Source organism: Halichoerus grypus, chromosome 2 (genome assembly GCF_964656455.1).
Source record: "Halichoerus grypus chromosome 2, mHalGry1.hap1.1, whole genome shotgun sequence".
Lineage (NCBI taxonomy): Eukaryota > Metazoa > Chordata > Mammalia > Carnivora > Phocidae > Halichoerus > Halichoerus grypus.
Window position 1 is genome coordinate 168111849 of NC_135713.1, and position 19280 is coordinate 168131128.

The window sequence follows — 19280 nt, forward strand, 5'->3', positions numbered from 1 at the left end:
CACCTCACCATCCAAAACAGAACAAAAACCCACCTCTCTTAATCGGGACTAAAGGGGATGCGCTGGGGGTCTGGACTCTGAGAGCTGTCATATGGTAAAATAGGGGTACAGATAGCCTTTCCCCAGGTTTATTCTTCGACATAAATGGAAATGCCCCCCCAGAGTACAGAGTGGGTGCATGGTAGGAGTCATTCCTTCCCCAGGTTAACCACAGGGCCGGGCCCCGGGCACGGCCATGACCAGCGAGATCACAGATCCTGGACAGAGTGAGGGCTCTGTGCAAAGGACAATGAGGGCCCAGCCCACAGACGTCAGGGAAAGCTGAGAGGCTCTGGCTGACATCACAAAATGGACTTTTTCTGTGGCTATTGTTTTTCAAACAGGGCCTTCCTTTTAGAAAAACCCAAGCTAGAAGTTTAGCAAAAGACCCAGTTTCAGAGCATAATGACAGAGCAGAGTGCAAAGAGACGGTCACTCCAATGGGCTGTGGCTCCATTGCGGGGGGGATGGGTGTGCTCGGGACGATGCAGGAGATCTCCAGCCAGGCGCACGGCAAAAGAGAAAAGATTCCTACAAAATCTCAGTCTCCCAGCACCCCTGAAAGAAATCCCTAGGACCCTGGTAAAAATGGGTCTGGAGAGGCTGCCTGGCCTCCTGCTGGCTGCACGTGGCCCCAGCTAAGGGTCGCCTGGCACAGAAAAAGCTGTGCCTCTGTCCTCCCGGGCCTGGAGCCCCAAGGGCCAGTGACAGGTGGGGCCTGACCTGACCGGGCCCAGAGCAAACTGGAGTGTCCCAGTGGCTGCTCCTTCCTCCTGGCCGCCAACCAAAATACCCAGAGGCTCGAGACCAGCTGCAAGGAGTTGCTAGGGGGGGCCAAGGCCTGGGCTCATCCTGAAATAGGCGAGTGGGCCTTGCTCTGTACCTTGGAGAGGTGGGACACCCCAGGCCTGGCTGAGAGACTGGGCCCTACAGAGGATGCACTCCCCCTGAAACTCAGTGTCCGCAACTGCACAGTGGGAATAACCTAATCCCAACTTCACGGGGGTCTCCTGTTTTATGGGAACAAAGAGGGAACAAAAGCTCCCCCTTAAGCAGCTTATTCAGATCACAGAGCAGGTAAGCAATCGAGCCCCAGAGTCCCTCTCCCAGGCCTTCTGGGCCTGTCCCAGCTCCCTGTGCTCCTGCCAGGCTTTCTGAGCGCTCAGAAGCTGTGAGTGAATGCCCATGAGATCCCATGCACAGGAGGGCAGTATGGGGATTGTGTCAAGAATCCAGGCTTTATGCCAGACAGACTTGGCTTTGATCCTGGCTCTGTCCCTTACATGTTATAAAGCTCAGGGCGAGCCACTTCCTCTGAACCTCAGTGTCCCCATCTGTAAAATGGGTGTGGTAACAGCACCTACCGCAGAGCTCCTATCAGGTGTAAATACGATAACATACTTGAGCTTGGCACAGCGCTTGGCTCCTGGTAAAGGCTCTTAGTGGTGGCAGTGTTTGACCTTGAGCCTGTTGGTGTGTGCTGAGAAGGGACACTGGACCCCATCCCGAAGGCACATAAAAGCCCCGAGGTGTGGTACCTGGAAAGTTGAACCTGCTGTCCCGTTGGCCAGGAGAGGGGTTGGGGGGCGTGGTGGCACTGGATGGATTGGATGATGTTGGGAAGGGTGCCGGCGAGGAGGGCGTGGAGGATGTGGTGGAGGACGGGTTGCTGCTGGAGTCCAGGTGGTTCATGGCCGGAGGATGCTCCTGTGGGACCAGAGACACCAGAAGTGGGCAGGGACTGTCACGGCCCTGCCTGGCCTGCCCCTCCCATGCCCCATGCTGAAACCCTCCCCTCCCTGCCTGAAAACGAGGTAGTCTGCCCAGGGCATCCTGACATTTTACCGGTCTAATATTCAAGACCCTCACCTTGATGCCCATCCCCTAAGGGACTCCTGCTCATCTTTCTTGAGCTCAAACATACTTTCCTCCCAGAAGCCCTTCTCAACCCCAGTGGGGACCATGCTCCTCCTCCTTATCCTCCTATAGTTAGCACTCTTCCTCAGGGCACTTGAACTTTGTCAAGTGCATCTATCTTGGGGGGTTTTCTGAAGAATTTCAGAAAATTCTGTGTGTCCTGTGAGGGCAGGGACCGCGCCTGCTCATCATACACCCAGTGCTTGGCTCTGAGCAGAGCACACAGCAGGGTTTTTTTAATGAATACAGTCTCTGACAAGTGTTTAGTGTGTGGTACACAGTGGTGTCTAATAAATGCTCCCTCCACTCTTTTGCAGACCTACTGGCTAGGACTGCCCAGGGGTTTGGGCCCTAGCAAGGTCAAAGGGCCAGCGGAGAGAGGGCTGCAGGTGGGACTCTGGCCCTGACCGATTTCCCAGACTCAAACTCCAATCTCTCAGGGGACAGGGTTGGAATTCCTTGGCCAAGAAAGTTGGGGCCAGGGGCGCCTGGCTGGCTTAGTCGGAAGAGCATGCAGCTCCTGATCTCGGGGTTGTGAGTTCAAGCCCCACATTGGGTGTAGAGATTACTTAAAAATAAAATCTTTAAAACAAAAAGTTGGGGCCAAATTAGGTTAAAGGCTGAGTTCTACAGGTTTCTCTTTTGCAGGCCCTAAAGGCTCTCGGGTGTCCAGGGGACCCCAGAACCCACCAAAGCTACAGTGGGTCTCACAGTCCAGGGACAGTCCCCACCACCTGGTGCCACAGGCCGGTGGGGGAGGGAGCTGGGTCCCCTGAGCCCTTCCTCTCCCCGCTCACCCTGCAGTGACCCTGCAGTGATCCCTGTTCCTCAGGGCTGGACCAGCCCGGGGAGGGGGAATAGCTACGAGGCAGGTTGAATCCCGGCTCCTCCACTCAGCACCCATGTGACCTGGTTCAAATCAGCCCACCTTTCTGAGCCACAGTGGTTCTCGATAAAATGGGGGTATCTGCTGCTGCTTCACGGGCTCAGTGTTACTGCCAACACGTCCGCACGCCTATCGTGTGCTGGACTCCCATGCAGGCACCAGGGACCAGGCGGGAGCAAGATAACGAGGCCCCGTCCTCCAGAGCAGCCACCTGCTGGGGACACAGGTCCTCAGCAGGCAGACAGGGGACCACACCCTGCAGCCGGGCCACGAAACACTGGGAAGGGCGTGGTGCAGCCAGGGACCCTGGTCCTCAGCCCGCATCCCGGCAAGGCCTCCCCGAGGACTGAGTGTGTAAATGCTGAGAAGTGTGTTTCAGGCAGAGGGAATGGGGGGGTGGCAACCAAGGGCCCGAGTAGGAGTGGGCAGAGCCACTCTGAGCAAGGGCAGCTAGAGAAGAGGCTGGAGAGACAGGCCGGCCTCTGAGATGACTGGGCCAAATGCACGGCCCTCAGCACAGTGCCTGGCGAGAACTCAGTGACCGTTAGCTCGTGTTATGAGAATGACCATAAATTGGGGTGAGGGAAGGACGACAGCTGGTCAGTGCCCTGGGTGAGGTAAGAGGAGGCACCACCCAGAACTATGTCAGGTCAGGGCCGGGCAGGTGCGTGCAGGAGGGCCTCCTGGAGGAGGAGGGGCTCTGAGTGGGTTCTGAAGAACTGACAAGTGTGGGTGTGGGGGGACGGTGTAAACAGGGGGGTTCGTCTGGTGTTTGCCAGACAAGATTACAATGCTGGCAGGGTGGGAGGGGCAGATGGGGTGCCTAGCGTCCCTCGCGAGGAAGTGTGTATCTGTGACAGGCTGGACAACGCTGCTCCAGACAAGCAAGTTCGTGAACGTCGGTCCCCTCGTCACCCCTACAACACCCCGTCAACGAAGCATGATTATCCCCACTTTCCACACTAGGAAGCTGAGGCTCAGAGAGGTAAGGGAACTCACCCAAGGTCCCACAGACAAGAAAGGGGACTGACTAGTCGGGACTGGAGCTCAGCTGTGGTCCTGCACCTCTCCCCTCCACCTCTCTATCCCTGGTGGGAACACCACCGTTGGGGGAAATGCAATGACAGGCGGAGGGAGGCTGAGAGAGGACACGAGCGGGCCCATAAGCACCGTCAGCTCTGAGGCACTGGCCTCCCTTGTCGGGCAGTAAGACGTGGAGCAGCGACCCCCAAGCTGCACCTTCTGGGTCCCTGGTGTTAATGGGCCGTACACCTGCTTCTCTTCTCCCTGCCCCAACCTCTACCCAGTCTGGCCCAAGCCACGGAGAAGCCAGTCGCATGCCCCTCCGTACGGAGGCAAGGGCATGCTAAGCCCTGGTCTGGGGCTGGGGCACAACACACCTGAAGACCCACAGCCACACCAGCAGCAGCCCTGGGGGAGGCCACCAGCTGCACGGTCACCAGGGGGCTGCCATCCGAAGCCACCACGAGCACAGGCGTCTTACAGACACCATGCGCTCCTGTGTCCGGGGGCCACGAAAGGCCTGTTAGACTCTCCTTTCCAATCTGTGTATCGGCAGAGGACCCCTGCTCTGGGCCTGCCCTCGCTCACGGGGGGGCCCTGTGCTCAGGGTCCTCATCTAAAATGGAGCTAATAGCAGCATGTGATTTTTAGAGCTATTGTGAAGATAAAAAGAAAGATCAATGAAAAAAGTTCCCGACTCACAGTAAGTGCCCGGGAAATGTTCCGTTGAACTGGGGAAGGAGGTCACAGGCAATTAACTACGATTTGGACATCAACATGAAGTCTATGAAATGGCTAACGACAGGATCCCCGAAGGCCACCCTCTGGCCTTGGGTTGCATGCCCCACTTCCCTGCCGGACCCCCACATTATAGGAGGAGCCCCGGGGCAGGGGGGGCTTCTCCCGGCAGAAGCAGCTGACCGGCGGGCCACCGCCCGTGTACCTTCTTTGTCAGTGCTTTGGGGAGGGTTCCGAAATGGGGCTCAGCTGCTCTGTCCACCGGGTTGTTGATATCCGAGGGGACAGATTCCGTCCTCCGAAGCCTAGGTTCTAGGTAAAAAGGAAAAGTGGGAACCATTAGCAGGGAGCAGATCAAGCTACAGAAAAGTCCACCCCAGCCCCCGAAAGCAGAGAAGAGTGGAACACTCACGTGGGAGGAAGGATATTCTACAGGCAGGGGCTTCCTTTGTACACTTGTTATGACATTTCAATCTGTGGAAAGAAGGCGGCAGGGTCAGTGCACGGAGGGCCACTCGGGGCTCCCAGGGCATGCACGGGGGCTCCGGGCAACACTCACTCTCGACTGCCTTGATCTCCACGCACTTCTCAACAACCATGAACCCAGACGTCTGGAATATTCCACGTTGATCGTCCTAGCAGCTACTGTCTGCCTAACCTCCCAGCAAAGCAGTTTTAATCATACCCATTTTAACTTGTTGTTGAGTCACACGTCTATTTCTCTTCTCTAAAGAAAAGGACACCCTCCACTCACATTCAGAAAACTGGAGACAAAAATCTGAACTTACAAAAAAGATGAATCAGAAGGAGAGTGTCTACATGACCAAGGGATCCCAGGGATGCAAGCGGCGGCCCTCCCGCTGCATTCCAACACGGGCCACATGGTCTGAGGGTCAGCACAGGCCCAAATGGAAAGACCTAGGCCCTCAGTTTGGTCCTATCTCCTGCACCCTGTCTTGGGGTTCTCGACAATCAAATGGGTTGACAGTGGGGCCCTACCAACTTCACACCACGATCGTCGAAGAGCGTGGGGCTCAGAGGTCATTCTACGCTCTCCATGTGAAAGGCATTTTGAAAGGGAGCGGGAGGTCCCCAGTATAAAGCCAGGAGCCACAGAAGACCTAGACTGGTGGAAAGTTCTGGTGGTGTCTCCTTGGTGGTCAGGGGAGTCATCAGGAAAACACCGTTTATCCAACGGACATGCATGAGACCTGTCGCCTCTGGTCTGGCGGGAGCCTAAATGCTTTTCCTACAAACACTAGCTCAGAATCTGGAAGCCATCCTGATAGATAAAGGACCTGGAATCATCTGCCCAGTTGTGAAAAGGAGGCCCAGAAAGAGCAAGCATTTTGCCCCAGGTCACAAAGCAATGGAGGGGCAGTGATCCGGGAGCAGAGACTCCAGGTCCATCCTCTGCAAGCAACAAAGGACACTCTGCCCCCAGCGCTGTTCCCTTCCTTGTCCTTCTGTCCCACCAGAAAGCACAATGGTCCGAAACAAGAAAGCTGTGTTTGTATAGAAGCAACATTCTCCCTGAACTCTCCTCTTCTGTGAACACCACGAGTCATCTCTGTTTTCACCCCCGCCTGACCCTTCTCCCCATCTTGTGTGCTAACACATGAGGATAAACTTCAGAACTCTGCAGAGTTTCCAGAAAAGTCCTCCCACTCCTCTCGGACTTTGTACAGGGTACAATACCTGGAATGCTCTTTCTTCCTTGGTCTCCCTGGTAAACTTCTACTCAACCTTCAAAGCCCACCTCAAATTTCCCCTTCTTCTGGGAATGCCTGCTCGATGCTTCCTTCATCTCCTAGAGAGGGCTGATTATACCACAGTGTGCCAAATGGAATTATAAATAGTAGCTTTAAGAACTCTCAAAGAGGTTCCCGTGAACTCTGACTTAACCTAAGGCCAAGATGAATCAAGTAGTAGGACTCGTACTAAACTAAATGTATGGAGTTCACTCGCCTCTCCCACCCCTTCCACCCTCCGCGCATCACCTGCAATGCTTGCATTTCACTCCGAACATCATGCTCTTCTGGCACACGTGGCAGACCTGGGACAGCCAAGACTTGGTGGAGAACCTGCAGGAGGTGGACACAGGAAAACGCTCACGTGGCTCAGAGACCAGAGCCTGGACAGGGGAGGGCCCCCGGGAAACCAGGAGACTGGGTTCCATCCCGGAGCGACCGGTGCCCTCTCCCAGGGCAGGGATGCCCAGGCCCACTGCCTGCTCCTGGGCATTCAGAGTTCCCAGCCACAATGTCATCCTTGCCAAAATCCCAGTCAGTGTGGTCACGGATGCCAGCTCTCCGGCAGCAGCCATCGAAATTACAAGTGCGCATACCGAGCGATTCCCGTCGTAGGAATTGATCCAACAGACACTCCCGCGGGGGTCAAATGAGGTACAGACAAGGTTACGCCCCGCCGCGGGTCTGCAGCAGTAAAAAACTGAGAGCAGCCTGTGCTGTTGAGGTGTGCAGGCGGCTGACGATGCCAAGTACCATCCACCCACACCATCGGACACCGTGGGGCCAGGAAACAAAATAAGAAAGCTCTTTTTGTGCAAATACGGAATGATCTCCAAATTACATTATCAGGGAAAAAAAGTACAACATAACTCCATCTATATGAAGTTCAAATACAGGAAAAAGTAACCAATGAGGACAGAAATGAACAGTAACCCCTGGGCGGTAGTGTGATGGACCCGGAGGGGCCAAAGATCAATTTTTTGGAGGGCTAGAATGCTCTGGAGCTTCACCTGGGTGGTACACATGGGTGTATCCATATGTAAAAATGCATTTGGGCTCTCAGCTTTACGTAAATGATGCCTCCATCTTTACAAGAAAAGAAGCAAAGAATAGAACAGTGTGTATAATACACATACGTATTTGCTTGTATAAAAATATCTCAAGAAACCACCAAGATCTGCCTACAGGGGGACCCAGAGGGCTGGGGGCAGCAGCAGGAGGGGAGCGCGTGGATAACCCTCTACACCTCTTGATTTTTGAACATCTTTCAATCCAAACTAAATCAAAAATTAAAAAGTTAAAAAAACACAAAAGATAGATTGGAAGGAAGGACAGGGGTTGAGTGGGTGCTGTCCGCCAGAGAAAAAGCAGAAAAGGTCTAAGGCAGTCCACAGGGTGGAGAGGCCGAAGGGCAGAAAGAACTCACATTGTTGGAGGAACAGATATTTTTGAAAGCAGAGCCTATCATAGTAACAACCGAACACAGAATGGTTTGTAAGGCATCCAGGGGTCCCCATCGTGGTGCCTCAGCCACAGCCTCTCTTCCGCAAGACTCCGGTGTACAGGGATCAGCCCTGACGGGGCCCCAGAGGGGCCTGGGCGCCGGCCACAGGACTCAAGCGCTATCTTACCGGCAGCGTGACCTCAGACAAATTACTCAGGCCCCAGAGCCCCAGCGGGTCTCCACCTCTGGGCAAGAATTCCAGGCCAGCCTCCCAGGCTCACTGCAGCTCAGCTCACGCTCCAGGGGGAAACAAAAGGCTGCTGCAAGTCACAAAGCTCTTGACAAGCGTGCCCTGTTGTGTTCCCGACAGCCTTTAGCAGGGACGGCCAGAGCACAGGCATCCCGAGGCGTCGTTTTGCAGGTTGTCCAGCATGACAGACCTGCTGTTTGTGACACATGCCAGCCTCACAGGTGCTGAGGCCAAGCCTTCGGGCCAGTCCATGTTGTGGGCCCATATCAGCCCATGCCAACACGCACCGGCCACCAGAGTCCCTAGAAGTTGTTGGAAATCCAGACTGCCAAGCCGAGAACTTTAGGGATGGGCCACGGGAGTCTGGGGTTTCAAAGCTTCATGGGCTCTGATGTGCGGCCAGCTGTAGGCCCCGCATGATCTCATGCTAGACCTGCAGGAAGCTCTCAGCTCCTCCTCCCTGAGACCGAGGCCTGTGTTTTCCCTCAGTGCAGGGGTGGGGTCGGGGAGGGTCCAGCAAGCCCATACAGCCACTGGTGACGGGCAGGGGCTCCAGGTGGGTGCAGGGCTGTGTTCACAGAGGTGATGGACAGACCAGAGGCAAAAAGCCCTGAGAAACAGGGATCAGGATAGATCTCCCCCCCCGCCATGAAGAGCGACCCCTCAGTGGGGGCCCCAGCCCATGCAGGCCCCAGCCCAGCTCTGGGCCCCCTCCCCATCCCAGCCTGGCTGGACCTACCTGTGAGTCACCGACAGCCCGATATCCCTTCGTACCATCTGTGGGGATCCATGTGGGAGATCTGCAGGGAAAGAGGCCAGGTCGGCTGAGGAGGCCTGTTTCCGTGGCCCTCTAGGTCACAGAGCACAGGCTGGGTGGGTGAGAGGACTTAGTGAACAGTAGATAAAGGTGTCCCTGAACATTCAAAACAGGGACAGGCCAGGGAGACCAATGGGGCAGCGTAGCTCATGCTTGGCCCTGCTATTCCTGGGAACGTTACTGCCTGGTCTCCGCCCATGGTTCGGACACCATCCCTGTGTGGCTCCTAGCTTCAGGGGAAGGCAGCCTTGAGAGGCAGAAGGCAAAGCAATGGTGAGGACAGAAGTCTCCACCGATGTCCACCGATGTCCACCTCTTGCACTCCTGCATGGACGCATCCATAGGTCACTGTTTGCAAGCACTTAATGCGGGTCTCTTGTTTAGTGGGTAGGAGGTCTCTGGCCCTCGCCGGCAGACGGCTTGGGGCTGGTTAGCACACCCAGTACCTTTACAACCACAAGCACCTGGAGATTTTGCTCTCAGAGCCTCCAGTGCCAGACCCTGGCAGGCAGAGCAAGGACATGGTGAAGCTTCACCAGAGCCCCACATGGGCCAGTCCCACTGGCTTCCAGAGGAGTCTCACTCAGGCCACGAGCTTTGAGGCGAGCATTCTGTCTGCCTTCCTGGAGGGCACCCTAGGCTCTCCCTGTCCTAATCCTGCGTTCCCCATTAGAACAGCATCCCCAGTGTTCACGCCTTACAGGTCAGGCAGTGGAGGGGCAGCTGGAGGCGACCCCTCCATGGCAGCCCACATGTCCCACCGCCTCCTGCCCTGTCTCTGCCTGGGCACCCCTGCTCCTCCCCCTCTTCCCGGTCCTGCTTCTGCCCCTACTCAGCACCGCCTAGCTCCCCCTGGAGGACGGGCTCTCAACTGCGTCCTGATGGGCTTCAGGGGTTCTGGGAAACACTCTGGACTGGTAAGCTTTGTGGGCTTTTCCCTGGAAGGAGGGTCTAAACTGTTATCCAGTTATCAAAAGGAACCATAACCCAGATAAGTCAGGAACGTGGTGCTTGAGGGATGTGCGGCCATCTCCTGTCCTCGGAGTCGGCAACAACCCCCCCTCCAAAATGTGCTGGCCGGGCACACACCTGGTGCTCATTAAGTGCTGGTTCACCTAATGCCAAGTACCATATACCTGAGCACATAGCGAGGGCGAGCTGCAGGTGCTGACTCCTCCTTCCATACCAAGGGGAGTCTGATCAGGACCAAAGGGCCCTCTCTACCCCGTGGTCATTCAGGAACCCACCATCACACTAGCCCAGCTCTCTCTGGCACGTCTGCCCTGGAGCTGACTTGTCCCAACTCCCTCCTGGGACCCAGGTCACTGGGAGCAGCCAAAGCCAGCAAAGCACATGGGTCCAAAAGGGGTTAGGCTGCCAGCCTAAGAGAAAGGGACTCTGGAAAAACGAGATTTCAACCACATATACCCGCTATGATTGACTCGTAATGTCTGCTGCGGGCGTGGGACAGGAGGGAGGGGAGATGGCACGTGGGCCAGGCATCAGGTGCCCCGGAGCTAGATGAAACACTCGCCCTGAAGTCTCACTGCTGCGGTCCCTGAGTTACTGCAGCAACCGGGAGGCTGACAGGATGGGCTGTCCCAGGGATGTGGGTGCTCGATTCTCCCCCAAGGTGCTGAAGTTTGCACCCGTGCTCCAGGGAAGGGGCAGCGCAGCCTCCCTCCTTGCTCGCCCTATGCCCCCATGGTAAGCCGGCAGCCAGCTTCATTTCGGCAGAGTTCTGGCCTGCCATCCTGTCTCCCCCCCCCGCTGTCACTGAGACCCTGCTGACAGCTCGGTCACTCCGCTTAGCCAGCTCAGGATAGGACAAAAATAAATGGCTATTTTGCTCAGGCCCAAACCAGACATCTCTGCATTTCCAGGGAGATAATTCAAAGCAGACCCCAGAGGCATGGTTGCTGCCCTCTGCTCTGCCTCAGGAGAGAGAAGCCCTACAGTGCAGCCCAGTGCAAGACCCTGCTTCCAACCTGGAGGTGGACGGCTGGAAAAAGGGATCGGGGGCCGCCGGGGCTCCCTCCGCCCCTCCCAAAGGGGCCTTCCCATTCACACCCTCCCATCTCCTGGGGCCTCATGCAGAGTCAAGCCACATTCCTGCCTCCGGGTTGCCTCTCTCCTGAGAAGAGGGATCCCAGGACATCAGCTGACATCCACCTACACCAGACCGATGGCGCGCCTCTGGGTGACTGCCGCAGCCCAGTACGCAAGGCTCCCTGCCAGAGGTCACCTGTGGGGATGGCCAGCTACAGACAGGGCCTGAGTGGGGACTGTCCACGGCCCAAGATGCTCTCCAGGCCTCTGCTTCGCAGAGAGCGGCTCCTGGCTGGGCTGAGGCCACCTGTCCGAGGGCTAGTTCCCGAGGCGTTTCCCAGCACCTCTGCTGCTGGACGGTGGAAAGGCCGAGTAGGCTGAGAGAGGGTCAAGGAAATCCACCCCTGACAGGGACAGCAACACAAACACGATTCTCCCGGGTGGCAGAGGGGACGAAAATGAATCACTCTTACCAAACCTGCAGGAGACAAAAAAGAGAGAGTGGGATGATGTCACCATGCTGACTCAGCATGTTCCCCAGAACCCCCCCGCCGCGCCCTGGAGGGAGCGGGCAATGTGCTCAGTTGAGGGCTTTGAGTCCCTGGTGCGTGGGGCCAAGCTGGCCACCTGACTATGGAGATGGTTCCTCAATGGAAAGGGCTAGAAGTTACCCCCCGTGGGCACTGGAGCTACCCCTGTGCTTCGCGCTGCCTACATTAGCTTGTCTAAGCCTCGCCAGACACGCAGCCTGGTAGGGTTCACTCCGTTTCACAACTGAGCAAACAGCCTCACAGTCTCCCCAGGTCACACACCCGCAAGCGGGGACAGCCCGCCCAGAGCCCTGCGGGGAGGGGTGCTCAGGGTCCAGGCAGGAGACGGGGAAGTGGCTGGGGCAGGAGGACGAGAACAGTTGTGAGCACAGAAAGGCGGCCCTCAAGGAGGGCCAGATGGGGACATGCCCTGCGCCAGCCTCCTCAAGGGGTGCCACTATCCCGGCAGCGAAGAAAACTGGGGGAGATCCAGGCCACCTAGTCCACCCTCTGGGCTCACTGAGAGCAACAAGGTGACCTGAGTATCCGTGTCAGCACTAGTTCTAATGGCTCTGTGTGGACTCGACTCAGAATCCCAGGGTGAGGCCCACCTCACCAGCTGTGGGATCTGAGGACGTGGAGTCATCTGCCTGAGGCTCTGTTCTCCGCCCAGAGCCCAGAATGAGACCAGAGTCCTTCTGATGCTCTTCTCAGGGGAAGATGAGAAACAGACGCATTGGGTTTACCCAATGAGATGCCCTCTGATGACCCACATCCATGTGTCCCCATGGCAGTTATACTCTCTGGGAGAGGAGGATCCAGAAGGGGAGGAAGGCTGCAGTCCCTTCTGGGGGGTGTGGGGGAGGACCGGGCCCCAGCAGGACAGGCTGATGAGGAGTGGCAGGGTAGGTCACAGCATGGATTTCTCTCCTTGGGTGACATACTCAAAACCATCAGAGATGTCCAGGGCCCATCCCATAAGGGACCCAGGACAGCCTACACTGGGACACGGGGAGCAAGCCTACCTAAGACCAGAAAAGGAGAGCCCGTGTCAGGAGAAAAGCCAAGTCCTCAACCCTCAGAGGTACAAGAAGGTAGGAGCACCCAAAGAAAACTCCTTCCTTCCCCTCTGCCCTGCCCACAAGAGTACACTGACGAGGGCAATTCTTACAGTAGCAGAACAGAGAATGACCTGACAGAAGATAGTTAAAACTATACGATGCAATGATACGAAGTTAAAAAGATGAGGTAGTTTGAATAACTATAGGTATATGCAAACTTGATAACCTGGTTGGCTCTGCAAGGGGAACGGGGTGACTGAGGAAAACTGGTGGGGGAAACCGCACACCGTCGGCCCCTACAAACTACGGGAGCTATGAAGCTTCTGTGTCTTGGACTATGTCACCATTAGTACCTATTTAAGCATATAGGTTAAGAACATTTTTTACATAAAAGAGTAACATATTTTAAGATATATGGACGTGAAGTTCTCAGATATCAAGGTAAGTGGAAAAAAACAGGTTAGGGGCACCTGGGTGGCTCAGCTGGTTAAGCATCCGACTCTTGGTTTCAGCTCAGGTCGTGATCTCAGGGTTGTGAGATCGAACCCCACGTCGGGCTCTGCGCTCAGTGGGAGTCTGCTGGAGATTCTCTCTCCCTCTCCCTCTGGCCCTCCCCCAGCTCGTGTTTGCGTGCTCTCTCTCTCAAATAAATGAATAAACCTTTGGAGGAAAAAAAAATAGGTTCTAGAATAGAGTACATGGTATTTGATAATCATTAGAGGTTTCAGCCAGATATTCCAGTTCTCCCTACCTGGGCACAAGAGAGAATTACATTTCTTGGTTCCTTTGTTTGGGTGGGGCCATGAATGGTGAGTGCAACTTGCAGGAAAGAGCACGTAATTACTAGTGTGTAACAGCTAAAATTCTTTTTTCCTCTGCCCTAGTGGAATGTTCCAGACAGTGTTCCAGAAAGTGGCTGTTCTGTCAGCCTGGGACATGGAATGAGGCCGACTCACAGTGGACAAGTGGCATGAGCAAAAACTAGATCTTTGTCATTTTAAGACCCAGAGAGCTAGGGGTTACTGCAGCAGAACCCAGTCTGTCCTGACTGACGCATGGTACCATTCTGTGTGTGTGTGCGCGCACACGTCCAGAAAAGAACCTAGCAGGCAGGATTCAGTCCAAACTGCTAACAAAGCCTGGAGAGTGGACTGAGACACAGAGGCACTTTTCCCTTTGCACCCTTCTAGGTCGGTTGATTTTATTTGTCCTTTGAAAATAAAGCCCATATTCCCTTTATGATGAGAAAACCGTAGACAGAACTTTCAGTGGATGGCACACTGAGCACCAGCCTGGCGGGAACACTCACCTCATCGGGGAGACCTCGTCAATACGGTTCCCCAGCTGAGACTCGTGGGACTTGCTCCGGGTGAGCGTGGGGAAGCTGGGCAGCAGCTGAAAAACCTTGCGGCTGGGCGGGGGCGGCGTCCGCGGCGGTTTCAGCTTGGTGTGCCTTCGCAGCTGGGGCGTGGTCGGGGGGGTGATGAAGCTGTGCAGGGCCCGGGGGGTCAGCCGGCCACTGGTGTGCAGGAGGATACAGGTGTCCGAGAGGCCCTCACAGGGGCCGGGGATCGGGGAGTCCGAGGTGGGCAGAGCGGACACAGACACGGAGCGTGGGCCCTGGGTGCTGCCGCCCATTCTGCCCAGCTGGGCGCCCCCTGGGGGCCAAGGCAGGCTGGCCGGCGAGAGGGCGTCCGCGGAAGGCCCTGAGCTGCTTTCCCGCCGGGCATCCAATGAACTCCAGCCTGAGTCCTCTTTGTGCTCTCCTCCTGTGGGCCAAGAAGTCGAGTCACACATGGTCAGAGCTAGAGGGACTTACTAGCTAGGTGAGGTGGCCAGGGCCCCGAGGTTAACACCTTGCCCAGGGCTGCACGGTCCCTTCTCGGCAGGCTTCGACTCGAAGCCTTTATACAGGCCTCTCGAGCACACACATCACCACCCGTGTCGTCTGGGACTGTGAGGCCACCAGCTCAGATATTACCGTCCCCATTTTATAGATGGGAAATGAGGACCAGAGAGAATGGCTCGTCTAGGGTTCTTGCTGGCAGGTCTGCGGGGAGCAAGCTGGGAAACCCAACCCCAAAATGGGTGACCACAGAGAGGGAAGTGGCAACTGATCTTTAAGAGTCAAGAAGGGGAAGCTGGGGTGCTCGAAGGGGATAACTCCATGTCAAGAAAATTCAAACACCAGGAAAGGGGCATATCAACCTTCAGTAGTAATCTGCCCTGGGAATTTGCTATAGGACAGAGATCTGGTTAGAAGAGGATCAATAGCCAATTCCTTCCGAGAGGCACCCGTGACTTTTGGCTGCCACACAGTGGACCCCTGAGACCTTGAGGCTCTGGGCAGTTCCAACTCAGCGACCCAGTCTGTCCATTCATTCGAGCATATGCTGGATGCCGGGTGTCAGGCCATGAAAAAAGACATCCACTGTGCTCAGACAGTCCAAACAGCAGGACAGCAGTGTGCTGAGACAGAGACGCCCAGGCCCTGAGGGAGCATGGAGAAGGGGGACCATAACTAGCCTGGAGGTCGGGGGCTTCCCAGAGGTGGCGGCGTTTGGGCTGAGCCACCTGGAGAAGGTGAAGCAGGTGCACCAGGCAGAGGAAATAGTACATGCAAAGGCAGGGAGTCCACAGCACCTTCTGGTGACTACGAGGAGTTCCTCGTGCCTGGAGAGGTCAGGACGAGCCAGAGAGCTGCAAGAGGCCAGCTCAGGAGGGGTCTCGGAGGCCTCGCCAAGGACTTTAGGTTGGAGCTTATAAGGGATGGGGAGATATCAAAGGGTTGGGGGCAGGGAGAAAGGAGCCTGTCTACAGAGACCCCGATGTGGGGAAGCAAAAGACACCTCCCTCCTTATTTTACCAGTGAGGGGAAAGTATCGATAGGTCGATGTTGACTCAAGACAAAATGAACTTCCACACTGGAGTTATTCCGCTTTGTGCTTTCTCCCCTGTATCGCTCAGTCTTCCCAGCACGTCAGGGAGGCCAGGAACGCTGACGAGGTCAGGCGGCTAAGCGTGAGGTGGGACAGGAACAGCGCCCTTGGTCCCGACCGCGGCACTAGGCCTCCTCCCACAAGGCTGTCCATCCTGAATGGCCTACAAATACAGCTCAGTCTGGCAAGCAAAAGAGCTCTGTGTCATCAGAGGTGCTCCAGCCCAGCCCGGACGCCATTGATCAGGGATGGTGGAGAGAAACTGGCCTTCACAACACTCAAGGGCTCTTTGTACATGTCCTCCCTCCTCAAGGACCCTTTCCCCTACTGCACTGCCTCAGGACTTTCTTCTCAGGAATCAACTCCATGGAGTGAGTGACTCAGTCCGTGTGTTCCTTGTGTTTGCTCTTGTAGAACCTGCAGCCACAACTGTAACTTAGAGACTAGACTCCCGGAGGCTCTGGCCTATCTCTTCCTGAGGGGATGGAAGATCGAGTTCCATGATCCATGCACAAGTCCGCCACCCAAGGAAACGAGTCCCAAATGCTTCAGACTGCCCATTTAATCTCTGCTGCTTTGAGCCGCCCAGGGATGGCACATGGGTCTCGACACACACGCGAACACTAGTTATCCGGCAGTGGCTCTCGAGAATGATTCTGGAGTCACTCAGTAGGAAGAGCTGGGGAGTGATTAGAGACGTGTGCTATGGATGAGGGACCGAAGCATCAGCAGAAATGATCTCCCTTATTCACTGGACACTGGCACGGAGAACCATCCTTCACTCACCTTTCTTAAGACCAGGGGCCACAAGGCAAATGCGTTCAACACTTTCCATGACCCCGCAAACCTAATACTGAAAAGAGCACTAATATACGCCAGGCTCTGGTCTAAGTACTTGACGGTCACTCATTTCATCCTTACAACAACACGATGAGAGAATGCTGTTATGACCTCCACCGTACAGATGAGGAAACTGAGGCACGGTGGGGTTAAGTCACAGACCGAGGTCCCACAGATTCTAGGAGTGCTGGGCTGAGACAAATGGATTCCACGGTCCATCTTTACTGCAATTAGACTGCTCTCACCAAGCCCAGTTAGTTGTAATTAAGACTATGACCACATGATCTGAGAGGCAGGGCGATCACAGTCCCCACCCAGTCCCCAGCAGGTGCCCTAGGAGTATGGTCACCGCTGGGCAGACGCATTTGGATGAGGTGTGGCCAGGACCCTCTTGTGGACGTAGAGGTACCACAAGCTGAGACCAGATGAGAAGGATGTGGAAAAGACCCTGTCCTCCCCAGAGGCCTCCTCTGGGGCATAGTAGAAAAGCACCCTCTGAGGAAGAAACCCAGTTCTGGGGCGTGCCACGTGTGGGACCCCAGATAACTCACCCAATGCCTCTGATGCTCCAGCTAGAAGAGGCTCTCCCCACCACCACTTAAAAAGGTGTTGCCACTTGGGGCGCCTGGGTGGCTCAGTTGGGTAAGCGACTGCCTTCAGCTTAGGTCATGATCCTGGAGTCCTGTGATCGAGGCCCACATCGGGCTCCCTGCAGGGAGTCTGCTTCTCCCTCTGACCCTCCTCCCTCTCATGCTCTCTCTCTCAAATAAATAAATAAAATCTTAAAAAAAAAAAAAAAAGGTGTTGCCACACACATGTCAAGTGCCTGGCTTCATAAATTAGCGTTAATGAGTTGGTGATCCCCCTAGCTTGGCACCTAGGACAGGCAGTCACCTTCCCAACACAAATAGGTCACCACCCCTCCTTGACTGCTGGTTCCTCCACAATTCTTTACAATTCAGGCATAAGGAGGGAAGGCTGACAAGTTACCCACCCCAGTCCCAGCTTGGATGGCAAGTACTTCTAAGTTCCCACAACGTGGAAACAAGCTAGCCACCCACAAAGACTGAGGCTGGAATCCCAGCTCTGTCACCCACTGCTGGGTGTTCTCAGCGAAGCCCTTTCCCCTCTTTGGGCTCCATCTCCTCTATAAAATGTGGGAATGAGAATGTGGACTATGTCTCTCTCACGTTTATTCTGTAGCCCCTGCTAGGAGGCCTGGCCTGTCGAGGTCTTCAGAACTGAGTGAGGCTCTCCACGCTGGGCTCTGTGTTCAGAGGAGGACTTGGGACAATGGGGTCCAGGAAGAAATCAAGCCCAATCCCCTCGTGGGGGGGGGGGGATCAAGCAGAATATAAACCCCAGTAGCTTCCTTAAGCCTCAGTCAGCCAGAAATAAGACAGGTGGCTCCGATCATTAAAAACGGGACTAATTCCATTCATTAGGCTTACTGTAAAGCCTTATCGGTATCGTATTGGGAACGTGAAATCACGGCATTTAAAGCCGTTTCCAAGGCAAGATTTAAAAAGCCTGTAAATAATTCCCAAGGAACTCCTCATAATGCCAGGATGACACACTTTGCCTGGGGCGGCCATGTACACACTCACAGCTGAAACACCACACAATTTCTCTCATCATGCTTCTGCCTTCTGAGCACACAGCCCAGCAGCCAATGGGGACAGGAGAAGGTAGGGAGCAGACTGGGGGTGAGCTGGGCTGGGGAGGGGGCTGGAATGCAGGGAGCTGAGGGAGGGTCAGAGCCCAACAGATGTGCTCAAAACAGGGGAAATCACACAGGGCCCACCCAGTGGACAGGACTGGGGTCTCTGATGATGGCAAAAGCTTCCCTTGGTTCATCCTAGCCAGAGCAGTCGGGATGCAAACCCTCTATCTCAGATCACACACTCTCTGGCCTTTCCAAGCTGCCCCAGAAACCCTGGGCCATACTTGCCCCACCCGCGTCAGTGGCCCCAGGGAAGCAGGACAGGCCTGGAGAGGGAAGACTGCTATTTCAGCCCCGCTGGAGGGACAGGGAGCCGATGGGGCCGGCCTCAGCACTGGGGAGGCCAGTCCTACCTACCCAGACCTGTCACTTTCCGCAGGCAGGCAAGGGCGTGCTGCAGGCGGCTACACTCCTCGGCGTTGGCCCCGTAGCGCCGGAGCGTCTCCTTCACCTTGACCTCGTTCATGTCCAGCAGGGCATCCAGCGTGAGCTCGCTGAGGATCTCCTGAGGAAGTACAGAAGGGAGAGGCAGAGAGCTGGTGAGCAGTCAGGCCGGCCCGGGCGCCCTCCTCATCCTCTCCGCCGCCTGGGCTGGGCTCCCCCGCTGAGTGGCAGGGGCCAGGTGCCGGCAGGCCGGCTTCGGGACCAGAAGCCACCACTTGTCAGAGGACACAGGCAACTAGCTCTCGCCCCCACCCCCAGCGCTCCCAGAGACAGCAGCTGAGCTCGAGACACCAAAGCTGCAGGGCTGGGGTGGGGGAAGGACGGAAAAAACAGCAAAGTTACGATGAGGGCACGTTGCCCACTTGTTTCTTTTTATGCCTCTGCACAGAAAAATGATGAATCATGACAACTTCTTAGAATGACAAGAACTTCAGATAAAGATGGCCCTTTGCAATTTTGCTGTATCTGAATTAGACAAGATAGATTCCAAATAAAACTGGCTTAACGAGAGAAGGGTTAAAAAGAATTAACCCTCACGAAACACCGTCTAGGACCTTACTACCTCGCCTTATTTAATTCTCAGTCAAAACCTTTCGAGGATTCAAGGTAGCAGAGAGGAAGGGAGAGACTCAGGTGCGACAAGGACTCCATGTGGACTCTCATGGAGGGGCCAGATGGGAAGGGACGCAGGGGGGCCTCTCGGAGAGAGAGTGGCCCCTGGCGGACCAGCATGGAAAAGGGAGCCTCAGACCTACAGCCAGAAGGAACTGGCTTCTGCCAACAACCTGAATGCACCTAGACGCGGCTTCTTCCCAAAACTTCCAGGTAA

The 19280-nt window shown here is 55.6% G+C and overlaps 1 protein-coding gene across 4 annotated transcripts in view; it reads right to left on the bottom strand.

Moving 5' to 3' along the window:
- The window catches only part of KSR1 (kinase suppressor of ras 1), a 146908-nt gene that overhangs the window by 24531 nt on the left and 103097 nt on the right, over window positions 1–19280 (bottom strand). For 2 of the 4 annotated variants that reach the window (XM_036122568.2, XM_036122571.2), the window contains exons 3-10: window positions 18365–18512; window positions 13815–14274; window positions 11388–11392; window positions 8788–8848; window positions 6604–6687; window positions 5016–5077; window positions 4809–4915; window positions 1578–1746 (exon numbers count right to left, since the gene is read on the bottom strand). In XM_036122568.2, coding sequence (XP_035978461.2) covers window positions 1578–1746; window positions 4809–4915; window positions 5016–5077; window positions 6604–6687; window positions 8788–8848; window positions 11388–11392; window positions 13815–14274; window positions 18365–18512 — 1096 coding nt within the window. Of the gene's footprint in view, window positions 1–1577; window positions 1747–4808; window positions 4916–5015; window positions 5078–6603; window positions 6688–8787; window positions 8849–11110; window positions 11191–11387; window positions 11393–13814; window positions 14275–18364; window positions 18513–19280 lie in introns of those variants that run through there. The other 2 variants (XM_078068147.1, XM_078068146.1) reach the window with 1 other exon arrangement.